General features: G+C 39.0%; 2 protein-coding genes across 2 annotated transcripts; both read right to left on the bottom strand.

The window, feature by feature from the left end:
* Positions 1-6,650: 6,650 nt before the first annotated feature.
* On the bottom strand, positions 6,651-8,674 carry LOC138887784 (uncharacterized). The gene is made up of 2 exons (XM_070169571.1): positions 8,088-8,674; positions 6,651-6,819 (listed from the first exon to the last, which is right to left on the bottom strand). The coding sequence occupies exons 1-2, from the start codon at positions 8,672-8,674 to the stop codon at positions 6,651-6,653; spliced, it is 756 nt and encodes a 251-aa protein (XP_070025672.1).
* A 576-nt stretch (positions 8,675-9,250) lies between these two features.
* Positions 9,251-9,796, bottom strand: LOC138887783 (uncharacterized). Its single transcript, XM_070169570.1, has one exon. The coding sequence runs from the start codon at positions 9,794-9,796 to the stop codon at positions 9,251-9,253; it is 546 nt and encodes a 181-aa protein (XP_070025671.1).
* Positions 9,797-11,649: the final 1,853 nt, after the last annotated feature.

Here is an 11,649-nt window from a genome sequence, read left to right as displayed (position 1 = left end):
ATTTCCCCAATTTCCTTGGGATCTCTATTGTTGTTGTTGATTCAGAGAATTGCCCCCCGTTGTCCTTGGTAGTTGTTCACATACTAAACCTCTTCACTTTGATCATCATACACATCATCTTGATTGTAACCACTACTACCTTGCTCAAATTGATCCGGATTTCCTTGACTTTGTTGACCTCTTTGCCTCCTCTTGTTGACCATCATATTTAGCCCTTTCATGGCATTCACTTGTTTTGGCCCTTGAACTTGTTGCAACTGAGCTTTGGCCAACTGGTTCATGGTTGTATTTAACTCGGCTATTGTTTGGCCGTGGTCATGGAGCTCATTGTGTAGGTGAATGACATTAGGATCACCTTGAGGCACATTAGCTTAACTTTGCCATGCCGAGGAAGTATCCGCCATCTCATAAAGTATATCGCATGCCTCAGCATAAGGTGTGTTTATGAAGTTTCCCTCGACGAGTTGGTTAACTACACACTAGTTGGTAGTGTTAATGCCACAGTAAAAAGTTTGTTGGAACATGGCTTCGGTCATGTCATTGTACGGAAACTCTTTAACTATTGTCCGACACCTTTCCCAAATCTCATGAAGCGGTTTATTTGGCTCTTGTTTAAAGGCAAGGATTTCATCTCTCAGCGTCGCCATATGTCTCGGCGAGAAGAATTTTGGTATGAATTTCTCGGCCAACTCATCCCAAGTAGTAATTGAATGGTTGAGCAACTTTTGTCACACCTCCTTTTTACACCCGAGGGTACAAAAGGGAGTTTTTCCAATTTAAGTGACATGAATCGAAATGGGATTAATTAATTTATCAGAGTCGCCACTTGGAATAATTTATGGTGTCCCAAGTCACCGGTTTATTTCAAAATCCCAAATCGAGGAAATTTTCGACTTTATTAAAAAGTTTGCGAACCAGAAATTCTAAGTAAGGAATTCTGTTAATCCGGGAGAAGGTGTTAGGCATTCCCAGGTTCCTGATTCTAGCACGGTCGCTTAAACTATTAAGATTGGCCTAATTATCTGATTTATTACACGTTTTAAACCTATTGTGCATTTGTAGCCTTATAACCACTCTTAATTATTTTAAACCACTTTTAGGAAGATTCAATGTCATTTAAAACACGTCTTAAACCACGCTACATGAAATGCACCCGCGGTTCGCGACACGTTCTATTTAACATTGTTTGAGAAATTGAAATTGGGTTACATAAAATGTACACCCGGAATTGAAAAATCACAACTACGTCACGAGAATCGTACCCGTAGTTATGATGAGTTATTCAAAGAAACGCGCCTAAAGCAACTACGAAGGTTTAAATTAACAACATTTATGAGGGCCATGGAGAGTTCAATTGATGGCACACCCCAATTTTACAAGGTTTGAATTAAGTTCATGAGGGCCATGGGTTATTAAAGGGAAAATGGCACACCTCAAAAGGTTTTAAAAGAAAAGTACTTAATTAAGGGATTCTAAGGATGTTCTTATTTTAAAACTAACTTAAACTTAACAAAGAAGCTATTGACTATAAACTAGTTTTAGTCGTTTTGGACAAGGGGAATGGGCCAACAGCTTCTCCATATTTAGGCAATTCAGCTTTAAGGATGTCTTTGGGCTCACGAGTTGGCCCAGGAGAATAGAACTCCAATTTCCTCTATCCAAGTCATAACTTCAAATAATCTTTACCCACATTGGGCTCATACCAGGCGGGCCCAGTTATGGTTATCTACATCTGGGCCTATCTACCTTTTACATAATATATACGAATTAGTGAAGAAAGGCTAAAACGAAGTCATTCTTGAAAGAAAAGTCGAAGCACAAGGCTAGTTTGAAAATTAATTCTACTACATTAATTTGCAAGATACATCAGATATGCATTTGTAATTAGTGAAAGAAAAGCATCTGCTGCTAGGTCAAGCTGTGGAGTCCAACTGCCCATGCCCAATGGTCCAGGTCAGACTTGCTCGAATGAGCCCAAGACTTGGGCCTGCTTGCAAACGCAACCCAGTTTATATTTACATACAACTCTAAACATGTTCATTACAAAAGGAAAATCTAATATTGAAAGCCTAATAATAATTAAACTTAAATTAAAATTTAACAGTTCGTTTACAATATTGTGAATCCAAGAATTTATACAATAAAACTTTTACTCCTAATGAATCAGTATCCTAACAACCATTATAGCTAGCATCTAAAAAGGAAATTCTAAAAAAAAGTAAAGTAAAAAAACTGAAAGTTTCTTCTGGCTTCAAAATTCCTTCCATCAACTTCTTCAAAACCAAAGCATACGATCTGCAAGAGGCCAGCTACAGAGCTGCTTCTCACAAGCTATTTACTTAAACTCCCAACCTGAAGTTTCTTATTGCCAACTCAGCCTCTATTTTTCTAAGTATTTCATGGATCTGACCATGTGAAAAGGTTAGATTCACAAAATTACTTCAGTTATACTAATATACTACATTGTCAGGCCCAAAACACATCATGCAGAAATAGTAGTGATTCATGGGTTTTAACCATGTTAAAGGTTAAACTCATGAACCAATATAGGTTTCATGCCCAAAATCATGGAATACTGCCTTGGTAAAATACTAGAATAGACTCAAAGGGAAGGAAAAGGGAAGTTCAATCCATGAACCTGACCATGTAAGGTTCAGGCTCAATGGACAAACATGATTTTAAGGAGGGGAGCATGAACATGTTGTTTAGTCAGTGCAAGAAGAAACAGAAACGCATACTAGCATGAGATAATCAATACTAAAGTTTAACAAAGAAACAGAACATTATGGCATAAACTAGAGGTAAAGAAACTCATGCATTCTGAGAGAGAAAGAAAAGCTTTAGCATTGTTTCAACATGTAAAACTTAACCAGCATATACAAACAGTGTCAAACAAAAAGAAACAGCTCATATTCATCTGAAGTTTCAATTACAAGCAATCAAAACAAGAAAAAGGGTCATATGTACCTTGAAGCAGCAATTAAAAAACAGCTAAAGACGAAGGTAAGACTATTGGAGGAATCTCAGAAATAGAAAACAACAACAATGACCAGCACAACTTTAGCAAACCCAAAGAATCAAAATTTCAGACCAAAAAACCAACCAGTTGAACCCAGAAATCCTAGCTAGCAGACCAAGACGCTCTCTACTTTTCAAACCATGTTTTTACACTTATAAAGAATCAGAAAATGAGAGGTTTTGGAGTTCTTTCTTAAGATTTTTGAAATCTTAATTTTTCAGAAAGAAAAGTGGAACTTTTGTGTATTGAAATGCTGATGATTGCTAAAACATCCTCCCGAATCTGTGTAGAAATGGTACCATATATAGGTACCAAAGATACCATGTGCATGGAGGAATTATTCCTCAGCCACAAAAGCATATTCCAACAAAATTAGAAAACTCGTTTTCCCCTATTGGTTTCAGTACTTTTGTACTAACCAAATGAGGCCAGCTGTCCCTTTTCTAGAATATTCTGATATTTTTTCAATTAGAAAAATCCTAAATTGCCCTTCTAAAGTCTGCTTATTGCAGTTCTTACCTAAACCTTTTGTTCAATTAGGTCCCTAGAATTCTATTGATTTTCAATTCAAGGACAACAACAATCCAAATCCAAATAGGGCAAATACATGCAATTGAACTTAAAATTAACCTAAACAGTAAACAAAAATGATTATCTAATTAAACCTAACAAGATTAAACCTAAACGACTGTATGCATTGACACAGTGACTAACTAAAATTTATCAGGAAAGGAACCCCAAAAGACTACTACTCAAATTGTGAACTAATATGCTGAAGTTTAATTATAGAATGTAGTAGAGGAGTAGTTAAACAAGAAAAAGAAAAATGGAAACAAGGCAGAAAAATAATTCACCAGAAACCTAGCCATGCTAAACTCATGCAAAATTGAAACGAAGTTTTATCAATCTTTGAGTAATCTACTAAACACGTGTAAACAAACAACTAAAAAAAAGAAAAAGACCCTAAAATCATCCAGTTTAACAAGAACAAATAAACATGCAGAAAAGAAACAAAAATCAAAACCAAACAAATCAAAAGAAAAGAAAGGGATTTACCGGAATTTTATTTCAAAACTGGTTCAAATCACGAACTTGTCCCGATTCTTCGAACTGTAAATGAACCTTGACCAACATTAATCGACTGTTCTTAATAAGAACAGTCGATTAATGGGAGTTTTAAGTTCACTTGACCCAAAATTTGATCGAAAAATCAGAAACGAGGAAAATTATGGTTTAAATGAATCTGGGATTTAAGATTCATGGAGTTTGGTTGGGGTTTTTGGAAAATTAATAGTGAGACAGTGGTGAGGGAGGGTTGAGGACTGTATGGTATGAATTTGGTGGGGTTTGGAACAACTAGGGTTTTGGCCGTGGTTTTTCGATTTAAGATTCGAAAAAACTGGCCAGGATTCAAAGGAAGAGGAATGGAGATACAGACTGAGGAGATGAAGGGGAGTTCAGGGTGTAAATTTGGGAGGCTTTGGACCACCGGAACCACCGTGAGGCAATTTCCGGCGGTGGTTTATCGTGGAGGCGGCGAAGGAAACCTAGGCGGCTAGGGTTTGCTTCTTTGGAGAGAAGAGATGAAGTGAGGAGAAGGGTCTGATGGGGGGGTCCAGTCTTCAAACAGTTTTACATTAAGTGAATTGTGAGTTCCGAGCCGTTGGATGATTGAAATCCAACGGCTGTGATCAAGCGTTACAAAAACGGGGTCGTTTGGGGTTACACGGGGCTGGACGAGTTTGGCAGGGATTGGGCTTGGGTCAAGGGGAGTTTTGGACGGGTTTTGGGCATTAAAATGGCCCAAACTCCAATTAAAAACCCTTTCCTCTTTTATTCCCCTTTTTTTCTTCTAATCTTTTCTCTTTTTTTTTTAATTGAAAATCCTGAAATTAAAAATCCTAAACTATATAAAATGTGAAATTAAACTAATTAACTAATTATAAAAATTATAAATATCACTTAATTCTAAATTATAAGAGAAAAATCAATAAACTAAAAATTAAAAGACAAAAATGTAAAAATAAGCTATTTTTGTAATTTTCAAATTTTTTATAAAACGAAATTATTGATTAATTCTAAAAATGTAAAAACAAATCCTAAAGGCAATGCATGGTATTTTTGGTAATTTGCATAATTTAAATAAAATTTAAACATGCACATAAAATGAAAATAATTAAGAAATTTCTACAAAAATTCCTAAAATGGCAAATAATTAACAGAAAACATATTTTCTTGGGATTTTATAGGAGTATTTCGTATAGGGAAAAAATGACATGCTCACAGCTGCCCTTCTTTACTCGAAAACATGAAAGGTTTTCGGGCAAAGACAAAATGAGCAAACTATGAGGGATTTTTGCCCGTTTGAAACTCCATGAGAAGCATCTTTTGAAAAAGCCTGATCGAACCTTGCTTCACAGGTTGCCTACATATCCTTGGCTATAAAGGAATCAGGTCAGTGTAGTTCTGGACGTTTTGGTAGCTAGGACTACCGGAAAATGTGATTTCACTACTGTTGCTGCTATTTCTGCTTGTTGAGCTCCTTATTACACCAAGATGAAAGATAAAAAGCTAACTAGCTAAGCCCATCAACTACGAGTTACAAGATTCCTATCTATAAACCTTCTAAGCTTGATCTTGAGTCTTGGATGGTTCTTCCTGCAGACTCTGACCTGAATCTTGATGATCGTTAGCTGCAACCGCTGGTTCATTCTTCTTTTCGGATCAAGGTGGGACATGCAAAATTTGTGACTTCAATCATATCTTGGGCGATCCGCATCTTTTCCCTGCTGCTGCACTTAGAGTTCGATTTCTTTTCTTTTTCTTCCTTTCTTTTATTTGGGTTGAGACTTCTTCTTTTGGTCATCTCGAACCTTGTGCCTCACGGTGAAAACCTGTTCAGGTACCAAAGCGAACAAACAAACAAAATTTTCTGCCCCAGTTTTCACTAGGAAAATTTCATGAGTTATTGTAACAAAATCTAAACTATTTCTTTATAAAAAGCGACAAAATAAGGATTGTGTATCCTTGGGAAAAAAAAGATTAGGGAGTGGAGGCCTATATCTAAGCTAAAATCAACTAGGGAGTGGAGACCCTATGTTGGGAAATCGACTAGGGAGTGGAGACCCTATGTCTAAAAATAAACTCAACTAGGGAGTGGAGACCCTATGTCTATAAATAAAATCAACTAGGGAGTGGAGATCATATTTTGGAAAGGCGACTAGTGAGACCCTATGTCTAAAAATAAAATCAACTAGGGAGTGGAGACCCTATGTTGGAAAGGCGACTAGGAAGTGGAGACCCTATGTCTAAAAATAAAATCAACTAGGGAGTGGAGACCCTATGTTGGGAAGGCGACTTGGGAGTGGAGACCCTATGTCTAAAATAAACTCAACTAGGGAATGGAGACCCTATGTTGGAAAGTCGACTAGGGAGTGGAGACCCTATGTCTAAAATAAAATCAACTAGGGAGTGGAGACCATATGTTGGGAAAGCGACTAGGGAGTGGAGACCCTATATCTAAAATAAAATCAACTAGGGAGTGGAGACCATGTGTTGGAAAAGCGTAAATAGAGATTGGGGATCCTAGGCTATAATTATTTTTTTGAATTTTTCTTCTTATCTCTTTTTTTCATTTTGTTTCTTCTTCTTCTTCTTTTTTTTCGTACAATGAGTGAATGCGGGAAAGAATTTTGGAGGGGACTTCCCTTTTATGGATTGTTGCTGCAAAGCTGTTTCTAGCCCTTCCGCATTTTCTTTTCAGTTGCACCTGCTTCTTGCAAGGTTGCTTTGGATTGCACCTGTTTCATTTTTCAAACAAAGAACAATTGTTAGTTTGAAAGGGTGGTTGGTTTGTGGCCTTGATTGTTTTTGATCACTTGATCTCGGCCCGACTCTTTTAAATGAGAACCTCTGTTGCTCGCTAGCTTTTTGGAGATCGATCTCTCTTCTAAAACCAAGGACCTTGACTTTCCAAAATTTTACATGATGGTTCACCCGTGTGGGACTTTGGCCTTTTCATCTTATTCTGCCTTTATGTGAACTTGACTTTGGATTTCTTTCATTTTCAATAATTTTGACTTTGGAGCATCGGCCATCATGGCCAGTCGGGATCGACTTGATGCATCCGCTGAGGCTGGGTGCTTTTCTTTGCATTCGGATTTTGTCAAGCAGAACCCTGTAAACTAATCTAGCCATCTTTTCTTCGTATTAGTTCCGGAGAAGAATTAAATTGAAAAGGATCAAAGAAAAGTAAACAAAGAACAGGAAAGTGAATTCAAAGAGAAGTGTCCCTTTCGGGGAGGAAAGGAGGACTTATGTGGAGTGCATGTAGACTTCAATAGACATGACATGCTTCTTGGACTGGATACCTAATCCACGCAACTAACTTCTCATAAACCCATTATGACTCGTGTTTTAAAACCGGGAAACCTTGCCAGGACTCTTTCAGTGCCAATGGTTGTAAGGTATTCCTCCTTCTCGATCAACGGCGCCCTTTGCGGGTTTTCACCAATTGACCTCTCTCATTTCTCTGCTCACCATCGCCTTACGGGGGTATGGGTTTTCACCAATAAGACTCTCTCATTTTATTTCTCTCATCTTGATTGCATCGGATCCAAATAGCTGCGTTCTCCAACTCTTGAACATTCTCACTGATTGATCGGAAGGACTGGAATAGGGTTCGGGCTAAAAGGAATTTGGATCGAATTACAACTTTGGAACCATTCAGGCAGGATCATCGCTGAACCATTACAACATCTGCCCTAGTTTCACTTTTGAGGGGATTTGGATTTTTATTTTGGTGTGACTGAACCACAGAGAGAGGTTTCCTACGTATCCTTTAGGAATCAAGTCAAACGTAGTTCAGGGAAACTTTTGTTTTTATTTTTCTTTTTGTTTTGATTTGATTTTTTTACAAATGTTTTCAGTGTTCCAAAGAGGGTAATCAAAGAAAGGTAACCGGCTCAAAGGGTTAGCAAAAGATTGAAGTGTTTGGGGTAGCGAGAATGAAAGCCTTCGTCATCCCAATCAGATAATATTGTTGCTGCAGAAAGACTAGACATAATACCTTTTGACTGCGTCTGCATTTACAGTTGTTTCGGGGTCATTTCCTTCAATGTCTCCCAGGTACAACGCCCCTTTTGGCAACAATTTTCTGATAATGTATGGGCCCTTCCAGTTAGGAGCGAACTTTCCTTTTGCTTCCTTGTGATGAGGGAAAATATGTCTCAAAACGAGTTGCCCCACTTCAAAGTTCCTAGGCCGTACTTTCTTGTTGGAGGTACGGACCATTCTTTGTTGATACAACTGCCTATGGCAAACTGCGGACATCCACTTTTCGTCAATCAGGGTTAACTGTTCTAGACGAGTCTTGACCCATTCACTATCCTCAATTTCAGCTTCAAAAATAATCCGAAAAGAAGGGATTTCAACTTTTGCGGGTATCACGGCTTCAGTGTCATAAACCAATAGATATGGGGTTGCTCCGATTGATGTGCGCACAGTTGTGCGATACCCCAACAATGCAAACGACAACTTTTCATGCCATTGCCTGGAACTTTGAATCATCTTTCTCCGAATCTTCTTGATGTTTTTGTTTGCTGCTTCAACAGCACCATTAGCTTTGGGACGATAAAGGGTAGAATTTCGATGCATGATCTTAAACTATTCACATATCTCCCTCATCAAGTGACTATTCAAGTTCGCAGCATTGCCCGTAATGATGGTTGCAGGAATACCAAAACGGCAGATGATATTGGAGTGCACAAAGTCTACCACTGCTTTCTTAGTGACAGCTTTGAGAGTGACTGCCTCAACCCATTTTGTGAAGTAATCAATGGCAACCAATATGAATCTATGCCTGTTTGAAGCTTTTGGCTCGATTGGGCCAATGACATCCATATCCCAGGCAACGAATGACCACGGTGCTGATACAAGATGCAGTTCTGTAGGTGGTGCATGAATCAGGTCACCATGTACCTGACACTGATGACATTTCCGGACAAAACTGAAGCAATCTTTTTCCATAGTCATCCAGTAATAGCCTTCTCGAAGGATTTTCTTTGCCAAGATGTACCCATTCATGTGGGGTCCACACACTCCTGCGTGCACTTCATGCATGATTCTTCTGCCCTCTTCGGCATCCACACATCTTAACAAGTTGAGATCTAGAGTCATTTTGTACAATACCTCGCCGCTCAAGAAAAAACCGCTGGCAAGCCTTCTAGTGGTTCACTTTTGGTCTCCATTGGCTTGCTCGGGATATTCTTTTGTTTTCAGAAATCTCTTGATATCATGATACCATGGCTGAACATTTGGTTCCACCTCAATCGTATTGCAGTAACCATGCCTTTCTCGGATTTGGATTTCCAACGGGTCAATGTGGAGATTGCCTGGGTATGGCAACATCGAGGCCAAAGTAGTGAGTGCATCAGCTAACTCATTGTGAAAACGAGGAATGTACCTGAACTCGACTGACTTGAAATGTTTACTAAGATCCTCCATATGTTGCTTGTATGGAATAAGCTTGACATCCCGAGTTTCCCGTTCTCCCTGAGCTTGTCGGATGATCAGATCTGAATCTCCCATGATTATCAATTCTTCCACATCTTGGCCGATTGCCATATTCGTACCCATGATGCAGGCTTCATACTCAGCAGTGTTGTTTGTGCAGAAAAACTGAAGTCGAGTTGTGGCTGGATAATGTTGACCAGTGGGTGAGATCAAAATTGCCCCGATCCCGACACATTTTGCATTTACAGCTCCATCAAAGAACATTTTTCAAGCATTGGTGTCTTCTGATGTTACCTCAACTGAATTTACTTCCTCGTCTGGGAAGTAAGTACTCAAAGGCTGATATTCATCATCAATAGGGTTTTCAACTAAGTGATCTGCTAAAGCCTGGGCTTTCATTGCCGTGCGGGTGACATAGACTATGTCAAATTCAGTGAGCAGGATTTGCCATTTTGCTAACCTCCCTGTGGGCAACGACTTTTGGAATATGTACTTTAAAGGATCTAACCTGGTGATGAGATAAGTGGTATAGGCCAACAAGTAATGCCTAGGCTTCTGAGCGACCCAAGTTAAGGCGCAGCAAGTCCTTTCCATCAAGGTTTATTTGGCTTCATAACTTGTGAACTTTTTACTCAAATAGTAGATTGCCTACTCTTTCTTACCGGTCACATCGTGTTGGCCGAGGGCACAGCCAAAGGAATTCTCCAAGAATGTTAGATTCAAAAACAAAGGCCTTCCCAGTTCGGGTGGGACCAAGACTGGCGGGTTCGACAGATATTCTTTGATTTTGTCGAAGGCTTCTTGACACTCATCTGTCCATTTAATCGCCGCATCTTTCTTCAACAGCTGGAATATGGGCTCACAAGTGGAAGTCAACTGAGCAATGAACCGGCTGATGTAATTCCACCTTCCTAAAAGACTCATGACCTCTTTCTTGGTTCTCGGAGGAGGCAAATCCCGAATAGATTTTATCTTTGTTGGATCTAGATCGATGCCCCTTCGACTGACTATAAATCCCAAGAGTTTGCCAGACGGAACCCCAAATGCACATTTAGCCGGATTTAGCTTCAAGTCATACCTATGTAGCCGCTCAAAGAATTTTCTCAGGTCCGGAACATGGTCATTTTGTGTCCTAGATTTGATGATCACATCGTCCACGTACACCTCGATTTCTTGGTGAATCATGTCATGAAAGATGGTAGTCATAGACCTCTTATAAGTTACCCCGACATTTTTTAGACCAAAAGGCATGACCCTGTAACAATAGATGCCCTAGGGTGTGGTGAAAGCTGTCTTTTCTGCGTCCTCTTCATCCATCAACACCTGATGATATCCTGCATAACAAGCCATGAAAGATTGTATCTCATGTTTGGCACAGTTGTCAACAAGGATGTGGATGTTCGACAAAGGGAAGTTGTCTTTGGGACTTGCTTTGTTCAGATATCGATAGTCAATACACACCCGTAGTTTCCCATCTTTCTTTGGTACGGGAACCACATTAGCTAACCATGTGGTGTATCGGACCACACAGACCCCCCCGTCTTTAACTGTTTCGTGACTTCCTCTTTGATCTTGTCACTGATATCAGTTTTGAACTTCCTTTATTTTTGCTGGACAGGGGGGGTAATCAGGGTAAGTCGGCAACTTGTGGACCACAAAATCGACACTTAATCCTGGCATGTCATCATAGGACCAAGCAAATACATCTTTGAATTCAAACAAAAGTTGGATCAATGCATCCCTGGTTCGTTCATCCACATGAATGCTTATCATGGTTTCTTAGACCTCTTCAGGACTACCCAAATTGACCGGCTTGGTTTCATTTAAGTTTGGATTAGGTTTATTCTCGAATTGTTCTAATTCTCGGTTTATTTCCCTAAAAGCCTCTTCATAATATTCCCGTTCTTGATTCATTATTTCATAATTCGATAGTGTGTTTGGATTCGGGCATGAAGTCCGCAAGCATGTCATATTATTTAAAGACGCATTATTAGAACTAAAAGAAGAAATAAGAAAAAGTAACAAAAATCAAAAAGAATAAAGAGAGATTCATGAACTATAAAATATTGATTTCATTGAATTGAATTTTGAAGATAACAGGTTTACATCGGAATTTA

This window comes from Nicotiana sylvestris, chromosome 3 (genome assembly GCF_000393655.2).
Source record: "Nicotiana sylvestris chromosome 3, ASM39365v2, whole genome shotgun sequence".
NCBI classification, from domain to species: domain Eukaryota; kingdom Viridiplantae; phylum Streptophyta; class Magnoliopsida; order Solanales; family Solanaceae; genus Nicotiana; species Nicotiana sylvestris.
Note: the sequence above shows the minus strand (reverse complement) of the source record. Positions and strands in the feature narration are given on the sequence as shown.